General features: G+C 39.4%; 1 protein-coding gene across 8 annotated transcripts in view; it reads right to left on the bottom strand.

The window, feature by feature from the left end:
- pdzd2 (PDZ domain containing 2) overlaps positions 1 to 13,873 on the bottom strand; it is an 85,823-nt gene that overhangs the window by 7,469 nt on the left and 64,481 nt on the right. For 7 of the 8 annotated variants that reach the window (XM_061896753.1, XM_061896771.1, XM_061896780.1 and 4 more), the window contains 5 exons: positions 12,646 to 12,730; positions 11,336 to 11,427; positions 8,460 to 8,568; positions 5,456 to 6,087; positions 2,933 to 3,077 (listed from right to left, as the gene is read on the bottom strand). In XM_061896753.1, the coding sequence (XP_061752737.1) occupies positions 2,933 to 3,077; positions 5,456 to 6,087; positions 8,460 to 8,568; positions 11,336 to 11,427; positions 12,646 to 12,730 (1,063 nt within the window). The remainder of the gene's footprint in view (positions 1 to 2,932; positions 3,078 to 5,455; positions 6,088 to 8,459; positions 8,569 to 11,335; positions 11,428 to 12,645; positions 12,731 to 13,873) is intronic. The other variant, XM_061896761.1, reaches the window with a different exon arrangement.

Here is a 13,873-nt window from a genome sequence, read left to right as displayed (position 1 = left end):
CCCAAACGCCTAAAAAAACTATTTGAATATGATTGGATTTTGTCTCTATCAACACGTTTGTCTGGTTTTGTCAAATCATTTTGTTTGTTTCAGTCAATGTGCTTTTGTTTTGATTCTTTATCGTCCTAAGTTAGTCAAGGCAGGGTCTCTGCAATTTTTGACAAGTCAAATTGAAGACTTTTTAATGACCATCAAGAAAACTATTTAAGACCCATAAGAAGAAAAAAATACAAATAAATGGGTTAAATGATAAATGGGTTGTACTTGTATAGCGCTTTTCTACCTTCAAGGTACTCAAAGCGCTTTGACACTACTTCCACATTTACCCATTCACACACACATTCACACACTGATGGAGGGAGCTGCCATGCAAGGCGCCAACCAGCACCCATCAGGAGCAAGGGTGAAGTGTCTTGCTCAGGACACAACGGACATGACGAGGTTGGTACTAGGTGGGATTTGAACCAGGGCCCCTCGGGTTGCGCACGGCCACTCTCCCACTGCGCCACGCCGTCCCTATCCCTGTAAAGTTGTGCCGGTCTTTCACGATATATATTTGTCCAACAAATACTGACCAGGTACTTTAGTTTTGTTTTTATTCATGATTAGTGGCCTCAAAAATCCAAACATTTAAAAGCGGGACTGAAGTTTAGGTATTTGTTTTCGATCATATTTGTAAGACTTTTCAACGTCGTACTTAAGACTTTTTATGAGAGTTAGATGGCATTTAAGACATTCTAAGTCCATGGATTCAAATGATTGGATTTTAGAATTTTTAAAACTTTTTATGGTGTCCTGAGTCAAGGGAAAATAAGTGGTAATTTTAAGTCAACTAAATTAATATTGTTTCGCACGAACAGTTCTAATGATTTTACTGAGGAATTTGTGAAACTGAAAAGAATGCCATTCTAAGTTAATAAAACTAACACAGGCACTCGTAAACGTGTTAGAATATTAGCTAAGGCTAATGACGCTAGCGTCATTACATTACAATTTGCATGAAAACACCTCTGCAGACATCACACATGGGACGCTATAGTAAGGAAGATTTGTTTTAGTTATATTGTAAAACTTAGAAACTTGCCTGGAGTGATGAATGAAGAATCCAAATGAGTAGTTCCGCTATGGACGGCGATAAGACAAAACGTAACTCTACTTCCAGTTTGAAAGCACGAAATGGAAGGACACTGCCGCACCTGCAGCAAGCGAACTCATCCAAAATATGGCACCTTTGCCATAACAATAAAAACACCTTCTAGGTGTATTTGCTTGCGTTTTTTAAAAGCTATTTTTATTATGGAAGTTGGTAAAGAAAAATCCACAAATTACCCGCACCCTCTTCTAAGGCGTTCTAAGGCCTTGCATGGCCATCCATATCCTACTGCTTGTCCCTTTTGGGGTGCTGAAGCCTATCTCAGCTGCATTCGGGCAGAAGGCGGGGTACACCCTGGACAAGTCGCCACCTCATGGCAGGGCCAACACAGATAGACAGACAACATTCACACACTAAGGACAATTTAGTGTTGCCAATCAACCTATTCCCAGGTGCATGTTTTTGGCGGTGGGAGGAACCCGGAGTACCCGGAGAGAACCCACACAGTCACGGGGAGAACATGCAAACTCCACACAGAAAGATCCCAAGCCCAGGATTGAACCCAGGACTACTCAGGACCTTCGTATTGTGAGGCGCATGCACTAACCCCTGTTCATTTGTAAGATTTACAACTAAAACAATTCTTACTTACTAAAATTTCCCTTGGGTGTTTTCATGCATATTTGTACCTGCTATCAGAATTTAATTAAGCTGGCTTCGTTAGCATTAGCTAATGTGCCAACACGCTTACAAGTATCTGTGTTAGTATTATTAACTTACGATGGCATTCTTTTTGTGTTGTTTCACTTTCACAAATTCCTCAGTAAATTCACCAAACGTCACCATGGAGCTATTGAGTCTGGTTAGCTGATTGGAGAGCGAGCTAGCGCAGCCTGTGGGTCCATGACGGTGACTTCTGTTTTGTTTGATCAGCCGTTTTACTGCCGTGTTTGAAAACAATTAAGGTAAGTAAATAAACATTTACAGAATATTTATGTGTAAATAACTCATTTCACAATGTATATATATTATCTGTGGCCTTTTATATGGAAAAATATGTTTTTCCTTTGAAATTTGTGGGTGCGGCATATATACCGGTGCGCTCTATAGTCCGGAAAACACGGTATGGCTGCAAACTGAATAGGACCCCAGCGGAAACAGGACTGTGTGGACTCTTTTGGATGCACCTGTTGGACGCAGCATTTTTAATGTTAATATGTTTTTCTTTTCAAATTTGTGGGTGCGGCTTACATACCGGTGCGCTCTATAGTCCGGAAAACACGGTATGGCTACAAACTGAATAGGACCCCAGCGCAAACAGGACTGTGTGGACTCTTTTGGATGCACCTGTTAGACGCAGCATTTTAAATGTTAATGTGCTGTGTTACATTGTTTCGCCTATTAAAATATTAAATCAATCAAGCTTAAAAAGTCTGTTGACAAATCCACGTACCATTACACCCCTGTAATGTTTTACTCTACGAAACAAGTTGACATCTTGTTACCAGGTCCCAGAGTGAAGTCTATGCTACCAAAAGCAACGTCTATGCTAGGTCAAATCTACAGAACTCAAAATGACCTATTAATAAAAGGCATGCGGGGATATAAGCTAGCATTGATTACTGGGAACAAAACAGCCAAAATAGTCACCATGGATAGAAAGCCAGATGCATGGATGCTGCTTTAAGGAGGGGAGAGAGGGAGAGTTGCTCCTAAATGATCAGCATTTAAGGTTCCATAGCAGCCTCGTCGAGCCCAACAATGACAAGGGTGGAAGCCACACCACTGGTTCTGCGAGGAGGTGTGTTCATGTAGCGAGACCACATAAGAAGGGCTCACCTGAGACAGGTTTCTTCACTTCCAAAGACAGCGTCATAGGAAGGTTCTGCATGAGTTCACAGATTTCCTGGTAGCTGGAGGCGCTCACCAGGGTTTCACCAATGGTCACGATCTCGTCGCCAGGACACAAGACGCCTTTCCATCCCTAGAAGGAGACAAGCGGTGTCACACCCACGAAGGAGTCCGTCATACCTTCTGGAGTAGTTGTGTGTTTATCAGCTGTGTAGTTCACCATAAAGGCCTACTGAAATGAGATTTTCTTATTCGAACAGGGATAGCAGGTCCATTCTATGTGTCATACTTGATCATTTTGCGATATTGCCATATTTTTGCTGAAAGGATTTAGTAGAGAACATCGACGATGAAGTTCGCAACTTTTGGTCGCTAAGAGAAAAGCCCTGCCTTTACCGGAAGTTGCAGACGATGACGTCACCCGTTGATGGCTCCTCACATCCTCACATTGTTTTTAATGGGAGCCTCCAACAAAAAGAGCTATTCGGACCGAGAAAACGACAATTTCCCTATTAATTTAAGCAAGGATGAAAGATTCGTGTTTGAGGATATTAAAAGCGACGGACTAGAAAAAATTTGAAATAAAAAATCAAGTTAAAAAAAAAATTCCGATGTTTTTAGACACATTTACTAGGATAATTATGGGAAATCCCTTATCTTTCTACTGTGTTGCTAGTGTCCTTTTTTTTTTTTCTTCTTTGTCATGAAAAAGGGACGTTTTTGTCATGAAAAAGGGAGGTTTTTGTGGTTGTTGCACTAATTGTAAGTGCATATTGTGTTTTTAATGTTGATTTTAAAAAAAAATAATAATAATAATTTTTTTATTTTATTTTTTTAAATAAAAAATTATTCTGCGGCCCGGTGGTTGGAGACCACTGGTTTATAGGTTTCCAACCCGCTGAGGATTATTTGAAGATCAACTGAAATGAAACCAACAATGCTTCAAGTTGGAAAATAAAAAGTCGATCGATTGGAAATCGTGAATTGTCCGTGGGTCCTTTTTGGAGTAGAAGAGTGGAACTTAACAAGACCGATTGATACTCTTTTTAATTGCATTTTTGATATGAAGTCCTGGATGGCAGATCACTTTTTACAGCTTAACCAGGACGAGACCGAAGTTTTAGTCATTGGCCCTGACAAGGAAACACATACCCCAACTACAATCATTGTCTTCGACTCCGTCACTACAAGTGAAAAAAAGTATATTGATCGATTGTTGTGCGTGTACGTGTACATACCCTCTCTGCGGCTCCGCCACACCTTAAAGGGGAACATTATCACCAAACCTATGCAAGCGTCAATATATACATTGATGTTGCAGAAAAAAGACCATGTATTTTTTTAACCGATTTCCGAACTCTAAATGGGTGAATTTTGGCAAATTAAACACCTTTCTGTTTATCGGTCTTGTAGCGATGACGTCAGAACGTGACGTCACCGAGGTAACACACCCGCCATTTTCATTTTCACGTTACAAACACCGGGTCTCAGCTCTGTTATTTTCCGTTTTTTCGACTATTTTTTGGAACCTTGGAGACATCATGCCTCGTCGGTGTGTTGTCGGAGGGTGTAACAACACTAAAAGGGAGGGATTCAAGTTGCACCGCTGGAAATAAATCTTCCGCCAGACCCCCATTGAATGTGCCAGAGTGTCTGCACATTTTACCGGCGATGCTAAGACAGACATGGCACAGAGATGTATGGATAACCTGCAGATGCATTTTCAACGATTAAGTCAACAAAATCACAAAGGTGAGTTTTGTTGATGTTGTTGACTTATGTGCTAATCATACATATTTGGTCGCAGCATGACTGCCAGCTAATCGATGCTAATATGCTACGCTAATCGATGCTAACATGCTAACATGCTATTTACGCTAGCTGTATGTACATTTGAAACTAGATACCCACATTTAATGCGAAACAAACACTTACCAATCGACAGATTTAAGTTGCTCCAGTGTCACAAGATGCGAAAGTCCTGATCGTTTGGTCCGCACATTTTACCGGCGATGCTAATAAGGCAGCCATGCTATGGGCCACTTCATTAGGTACACACATGCTATGGCCGAATAGCGTCAATAGCTATTCGCGCAATAGCTTCAGTTTCTTCTTCAATTTCGTTTTCGCTATCTGCCTCCATACTCCGACCATCTGTTTCAATACATGCCTAATCTGTTGAATCGCTTAAGCCGCTGAAATCCGAGTCTGAATCCGAGCTAATGTCGCTATAACTTGCTGTGGTAACCGCCATGTTGTTTGTATTGGCAGCACTGTATGACGTCACAGGGAAATGGAAAGTCGCATCGCAAATAGCGAAAATCAAGAACTTTAAAGCCTTTTTCAGGGATATTCCGGGAGGTGTAAAATTTTTTAAAAAACTTCGAAAAATAAAACAAGGCACTGGGAACTGATTTCTATTGTTTTTAACCCTTTTGAAATTGTGATAATGTTCCCCTTTAAAACACTTAAAGAAAGGATATTGATTGACGTACGTCTATGTGTACATACCCTCTCTGCGGCTCCGCCACACTTTAAGCCATTGACGACAACTTTCAGAGGGGACGCCGTGATCTCCAGGTCCAGCCCAAAAGATTCGTCCTTACTTCTCGTCAGGGTCACGGTCTCCAGAGTACAAACCCCCAAAAGTTCACTTGTGTCGAGTTTCAAGCTGCTTACAGCCGCGGATTTGTTCCCACACTGCGGATCATTAAACGTGATCTTGGTCTGGTCTGGAGAGGACGTCCGCTGTTCAGTAGAGTTTAGAGATTCAGCACTCCTACTGCTTCTGACCAGCGTCACTTCACCGTCCATCGCCGGCAGCCGTCCGTCTTCCCGGCCTGCTTTGCCCTCCGCAAAGCAACCGATCGGCGTGAAGGCCGACTCTGAAGGGGCCGCTTCGGAGCCTTCGTTGAAACGGGCGACATCGTCATTCACACGTCGGCTGCCGCCCTCGTCTTCCACGTCGAAAGAAGACGTTGTAGAGTCTTCCTCTCTGCCCAGCTCGTCCTCGTAACGCAGGATCCTGCGCTGACGGAGCAGTGGGCTCCGCACGCTGCCGAACATCTTGCCGTGGTGGGGAACTGTGTCCGCTGCTCCGTAAACCGTGTCATTGTCCACCTCAGTTCCAGGTGCAGACATTCCTGGAGATAAGAAGCAGCTTCACGTTAGAAGCACGTTTGTCTACAACACACAATATCAGTTCTTTCTTTTCCAATAATTCTTCTTAATGTTTTATTTTCCATTCCTTTTTTCCCCAATGCATGCTCAGTTATGTCAGTTCTAAGGTCAATCGTCAAAGTATACGACTGACCTTAGAACTGAGGTTACCAACCAAGGTGTGGTTTGTAACTGGGGCTCGCTGATAACACGGAGAAGTATTTGATCTTTGCAAATTGAGTAAGGGTCTTTGAATTTCCTTCAGAGAAATTCGAACAAAACAGAAACTCTTTGTTCTTGATAAAAAGATCCATCGGATGAAGAACTCTAGGTGCATCTGTTGAAAGCAGTCTCAGAAAACTTGGGCTTGATCCGTCAAAGTCTTTGGAGGGTCGCTGTCGTCAATTCACCAAAAACTGTTCTTATCACCTGAGAAATATCTCGAAAGTGAAAAATGTGGGATCTGGAAATGATCATGTCGTTCATGTCGCCTGACATTCACTATTGTAATTCTGTTTTCACATGTTTCAACAACTCTAAAACGACTTAAAGGGGAACATTATCACCAGACCTATGCAAGCGTCAATATATACCTTGATGGTGCAGAAAAAAGACCATCTATTTTTTTAACCGATTTCCGAACTCTAAATGGGTGAATTTTGGCGAATTAAACGCCTTTCTGTTAATCGCGCTGGAGGCGCTGACGTCAGAATGTGACGTCGCCGAGTTAACACACCCACCATTTTCATTTTCCACACTGGGTCTCAGCTCTGTTATTTTCCGTTTTTTTGACTATTTTTTGGGACCTTGGAGACATCATGCCTCGTCGGTGTGTTGTCGGAGGGTGTAACAACACTAACAGGGAGGGATTCAAGTTGCACCACTGGCCCGAAGATGCCAAAGTGTCTGCCGCCAGACCCCCATTGAATGTGCCAGAGTGTCTCCACATTTGACCGGCGATGCTAAGGCAGACAAAGCACAGAGATGTATGGATAACCTGCAAATGCATTTGCAACAATAGTCAACGAAATCACAAAGGTGAGTTTTGTTGATGTTGACTACCAGCTAATCGACGCTAACATGCTACGCTAATCGATGCTAACATGCTATTTACCGGCGGTGCTAAAGCAGACATGGAACAGAGATGTATGGATAACCTGTTGATGCATTTGCAACTATATTACGTTTCCTTCCACCCGCATTTAATGCGAAAAAAACACTTACCAATCGACGGATTTAAGTTGCTCCAGTGTCAAAAGATGCGAAAGACCTGATCGTTTGGTCCGCACATTTTACCGACAATGCTAACGCAGCTATTCGGCCATGTTATGGCTATGAATAGCGTCAATAGCTATTCACTCAATAGCTTCAGTTTCTTCTTCAATATTTTCATACTCCAACCATCTGTTTCAATACATGCGTAATCTGTTGAATCGCTTAAGTTGCTGAAATCCAAGTTTGAATCCGAGCTAATGACACTATATCTTGCTGTGGTATTACCATTGTTTGTTTATATTGGCAGCACTGTGTGACGTCACAGGGAAATGGCCCGTGTCTTCGCAAAGAGCCGAAAATAAGGCACTTTAAAGCTTTATTTAGGGATATTCCGAGACCGGTAAAATTTTGAAAAAAACTTCAAAAAATACAACAAGCCACTGGGAACTGATTTTTATTGTTTTTAACCCTTTTGAAATTGTGATAATGTTCCCCTTTAAGACTGCACAGAATGTGGCTACCAGAACTGACCTCAGTCAACCTCTGTCAGTTCTAAGGTCAATCGTATACTTTGACAATTGACCTTAGAACTGAGGTTACAAACCAAGGGGTGATTTTTAACGAGGGCTCACTGATAACGCGGAGAAGTATTTGATCTTTGCAAGGATCTTTGAATTTCCTTCAGCTATCCGAACAAAATGGAAACTTTGATCTTTGCTCTTGATAAAAAGATCCCCCTGATGAAGAACTCCCTTGGTGCTCTGAGTTCATCTGTTGAAAGCAGACTCAGAAAACTTGGGCTTGGGTTTGATGCGTCTAAGTCTTTGGAGGGTCGCTGTAGTCAACTCACCAAAAACTGTTCTTATCACCTGGGAAATACCTCGAAAGTTAGAAATTTGGGATCTAGAATTGTTTTGTGTGGATGGGGAATGATCTAAAGGGAGGAATATATCACTAATACATATAAATATAATAAATGATTAATAACACATGAATGATGTCAAGACAAGAATGTTTGACAAATAATATGTATTTCATGTGTAATAAAGGATTCATAACATGTGAATGATCCAACAACAATAATATTTGACAAATATTATGTATTTTATGCATAGTAGTAAAAGTGATGAGCAAATGTTACCTTCAGGCTGCTGGGCTGCAATGTCCTCCATGGACGTGTTGAAGGCTTCCTGGCTGTTTGAGTCCTGACACGTCAGCAACACTTCTGTCTCCGAGCTCAGGGAACTCTGCTGGGGCACAACACAATAATAATAATAATAATAATAATACATGATACACAATCACCATTATACAATACGATAATAATAATGTACCATAAACAATCACCACTAAACAACACCATAAAATAATAATAATAATAATAATAATAATGATAATACTAATAATACAAATAATACATGATAAACAATCATCACTAAACAAAGAAACAACAAACTTGACCTTTTTTTAAGCGTAGCACACAGGTGACAAACTCAAGGCCCGAGGGACAAATATGGCCCGTGATTTTATTTTACGTGGCCCACCTAATCATTTCACGTGGCTTGTCGCATTATTTTATCTGGCCTGTCGCATTATTTTTGTGGCCAGTCGCATTATGTTATGTGGGCTGTCGCATTATTTTTTTGTGGCCAATCGCATTATAGTATGTGGCCCGTCGCATTATTTTACGTGGCCTACTGGATTATTTTATGTGGCCTGTCGCATTATTTTTTATGTGGCCTGTCGCATTATTTTACGTGGCCTGTTGCATTATTTTATGTGGCCTGTCGCAATATTTTATGTAGCCCGCTGGATTATTTAACGTGGTTTATTGCATTATTTATGTGGCCTGCTGGATTATTTTATGTGGCCTGTCGCATTATTTTACTTGGCCCGTCGCATTATTTTATTTGGCCTGCTGGATTATTTTATGTGGCCCGTCGCATTATTTTATATGGACTGCTGGATTATTTTATGTGGCCTGTCGCATTATTTTACGTGGCCCGTCGCATTATTTTATATGACCTGCTGGATTATTCGACGTGGCCTATTGCATTTTTTTATGTGGCCCGTCGCATTATTTTACATGGTCTGCTGGATTATTTTATGTGGGTTATCGCATTATTTTAAATGGCCTGTCATTTTATTTTACGTGGCCTGTTGGATTATTTTTAGTGGCCTGTCGCATTATTTTACATGGCCCGTCGCATTATTTCACATGGCCCGCTGGATTATTATATGTGGCCTGTCGCATTATTTTATGTGGCCCGTCGCATTATTTTACATGGCCTGCTGGATTATTTCAAGTGCCCTGTCGCATTATTTTATATGGCCTGCTGGATTATTCTATGTGGCCTATTGCATTAATTTATGTGGCCCGTCGCATTATTTTACATGGTCTGCTGGATTATTTTATGTGGGTTATCGCATTATTTTATATGGCCTATCATTTTATTTTATGTGGCCAGCTGGATTATTTTACGTGACCTGTCGCATTATTTTATGTGGCCCGCTGGATTATTCTATGTGGTTGTTCACATTATTTATGTGGCCTGTTGGATTATTTTTAGTGGCCTGTCGCATTATTTTACGTGGCCCGCTGGATTATTTTATGTGGTTTATCGTATCATTATAAATGGCCTGCTGGATTATTTTATGTGGCTTGTCGGATTATTTTATGTGGCCTGTCGCATTATTTTATGTGATTTGTCGCATTATTTTATGTAGTCTGCCGGATTATTTTATGCGACCTATTGCATTATTTTGTGTGGCCCGTCGCATTATTTTACATGGCCTGCTGGATTATTTTATGTGGCTTGTCGCATTATTTTATGTGGCCTGTCGCATTATTTTAGGTGGCCTGTCACAACACTTTATGTGCCCCGCTGGATTATTTAATGTGGTTTATCGCATTATTTTACGTGGCCCGCTCGATTTTATGTGGTTTATCACATTATTTTACGTGGCCTGCTGGATTATTTTATGTGGCTTGTCGCATTATTTTATGTGGCCTGTCGCAACATCTTATGTGGCTAATCGCATTTATCACTTTATTTTCTGTGGCCCGCTAGATTATTTTATGTGGTCTATCGCATTAGTTTATGTGGCCTGCTGGAATATTTTATGTGGCCTGTCACATTATTTTTCGTGGCCTGTCGCACAATTTTGTGTAGTTCGCTGTATTATTTTATGTGGCCTATTGCATAATTTACGTGGCCTGTCGCATTATTTTACATGGTCTGATGGATTATTTTACGTGGCCTATCGCATTATTTTAAATGGCCTGTCGCATTAATTTACGTGACCGCCTGGATTATTTTATGTGGCCTGTCTAATTATTTTATGTGGTCTGTGACATTATTTGAAGTGGACTGTGACATTATTTATGCGGCCCGTCACATTATTCTACGCGGCATGCCGAATCAGTTTATGTAGCCTGCTGCTTCATTTTATGTGATACACTGCTTTATTTTAAGTGAAGTGAATTTTATTTATATAGCGCTTTTCTCTAGTGACTCAAAGCGCTTTACATAGTGAAACCCAATATCTATGTTACATTTAAACCAGTGTGGGTGGCACTGGGAGCAGGTGGGTAAAGTGTCTTGCCCAAGGACACAACGGCAGTGACTAGGATGGCAGAAGCGGGAATCGAACCTGCAACCCTCAAGTTGCTGGCACGGCCACGCTACCAACCGAGAGGCCTGCCATCATTTTATTTAATATGCCGATTTATTTTATGTGGCCAGCCACATCATTTTATGTAGCTCGCCACTTATTTTAATGTGATATGCCGATTTATTTTATGTAACCAGCCACTTCATTTGATTTGATATGCCGCTTCATTTTATATAGCCTGCCACAACATTTTATGTGATATGCCGCTTCATCTTATGTAGCCTGCCATTTCATTTTATGTGATATGTCACTGCAGCTGGTGAGTGTGCCACACACTCACTGATCGCTGAACTTGACATCCATCACTCAATGATGTCACTATTTCTTTCATTGATGACTTACTCGACTGGCCGGGTCCAGAAACCTCTTCATGGTCCAGCTGAGAGCATGAAGTCCTTCTGCTGGGCTGTCAGATGGACTTTTGCAGCAAAAACCTTTTCATGCACAACGAAAAGAGCAAAGATACTTTAATTCATTCTTTTAAAATTCTACACATGTATTTTTAATGTAAGAATGCTAACATTTTATGCTAATATTACAGCCAATTCTGTACATTCATCCTTTAGAATTCTAAATATATATTTTTAACATTAGCACACTAACATTTTATGCTAACAATATAGTCAATTCTGTATAGTGTAAATTTTACCATGTTAAGGTTATCATGCTAATGATTTGTGCTAGCATTTTACTATATTCTGTAAATTGTACCATGTTAATGTTAGCATGCAAATGTTTTTTGCTAGAATTGTACTACATTCTGTAAACTTCACTATGCTAATGTTAGCATGCTAATGTTTTATGCTAGCATTTTACAATATTCTGTAAATTTGACCATGCTAATGTTAGCATGCTAAGGATTTATGCTAACATTTTACTATGTTCTGTAATTTTGACAATGCTAATGTTAGTAATTTAATATTTTAAAATAGCATTTTTCAATATTCTGTAAATTTTACCATGCGAATGTTAGCATGCTAATGATTTATGCTAGCATTTTCTTACATTCTGTATATTGTACCATGTTAATGTTAGCATGGTTATGCAAGAATTTTACTATATTTTTTAAATCTGACCGGGTTAATGTTAGCATGCTAAGGATTTACGCTAGCATTTTACTATATTCTGTAAATTTGACCATGCTAAAGTTAGCATGCTAATATTTTATGCTAGCATTTTACGATATTCTGTAAATTTTACCATGCTAATGTTTGCATGCTAAAGATTTATGCTAACATTATACTATGTTCTGTAAATTTGAACATTCTAATGTTAGTAATTTAATATTTTGAGATAGCATTTTACGATATTGTGTACATTTTACCGTGCTATTGAGTTACGCTAGCATTTGACTATATTCTGTAAATTGTAACATGTTAATGCTAGCATGGTTATGCAAGAATTTGACTATATTTTGTAAATTTGACCGTAATATTTTATGCAAGCATTTTACGATATTGTCTAAATTTTACCACGTTAATGTTAGCATGCTAATGATTTATGCTAGCATTTTAACAAGTTCTGTAAATTGTACCATGTTAATGTTTTATGCTAGAATTTTACTACATTCTGTAAACTTGACTATGCTCATGTTAGCATTTAAACCTCCGTAAGTGTGTCTTCATAACACAGAGAGCCGGCCCGTTTCAAACCTGAAGCATTGGAGGAGTGTCGGTTCTTCATTTTGTTCCTGTGTGTGGATCGAGCAATAAAATGGTCCATTTCCTGTTCGGATACCTGACAAAAGAAATGGCTCATTTTGACTGATAATTGTTTGCAGACCTGCGCATATATATACAGCATCAGTATATATATATATATATATATATATATATATATATATATATATATACAAACATACATATATACACAAACACACACACATTTATATACATATATATGTATACACACACACACATATATATATATATACATATATACAGTATATACACACACATACAGTGTACGTATATGTATGTATGTATGTATATATATATATATACACACACACACACTATATATACATATATATATATGTGCGTGTGTGTATGTAGAGAAGTATTCCTTTTTCTTTGTAATGTAGTATCCGTCACATTCAAAATAACATGTCATATTCACATATTTTAAGCAGCTAAAATACACCAAACACGGATAAGTGTGGGGAGAGTCTTGCATTTTCCCCCATCATGCATTGTAATGGATTTTAAGTCTTCTTAGAAGTATGCTAAGGTCTAGGTTGTATTAGCATAGTAATGTTAGCATGCTAACGTTTTTTAAAGCCTTTTTAGCTAATTTTGTATGATTAAACCCAAAAATCGTCATCTGATGGTGGTTTGGATTCAAGCAGGAAGATGTTGAATAATTATGCAAGAAAAAGTAGCAGCACTGCTAATGTAGCATCATTTGAAAAGTCACCCGCCATAGAATAAGGAGTGTTTGAAACTCCGCATGTCAACATCTCCGTTCGGTGCCACACCAACAAAATGCCGAAGCAACTATTTCTACATCAACACCGTATGAAAAAGATAGTCAACAACAGAAGGAGATAACGTCCGCAGTAACCTACCACATAGTGAAGGACATACACTATTTAATTTCCAATTATGCAGCTCATTTTTATTTGACACTTATTGAAATATCTTGTGTGACATCATGCACAAAAGTGCACTAAGAGCTTGTTTTAAAATGTCTCTGACAATCTTGCACTTTCTGTTTTGAAAATGACGTGTTTGTGCCACTGCTTAATAACTGTTTAATAAATTTAGTTTTGGTCAATTGACTTAGTTGTGATTTCCTTCTCTGCATGAAAGTTTAAAAGTAGCATATGTTAATGCAGTATGAAGAAGAATGTTTGAATGTAGACACATACAATCATCATAC

The sequence above is a fragment of the Nerophis ophidion genome, linkage group LG01 (assembly GCF_033978795.1).
Source record: "Nerophis ophidion isolate RoL-2023_Sa linkage group LG01, RoL_Noph_v1.0, whole genome shotgun sequence".
Classification (NCBI taxonomy): Eukaryota; Metazoa; Chordata; class Actinopteri; order Syngnathiformes; family Syngnathidae; genus Nerophis; species Nerophis ophidion.
The sequence above is the reverse complement of the archived record's forward strand: the minus strand, read 5'-3'. Positions and strand labels throughout refer to the sequence as shown.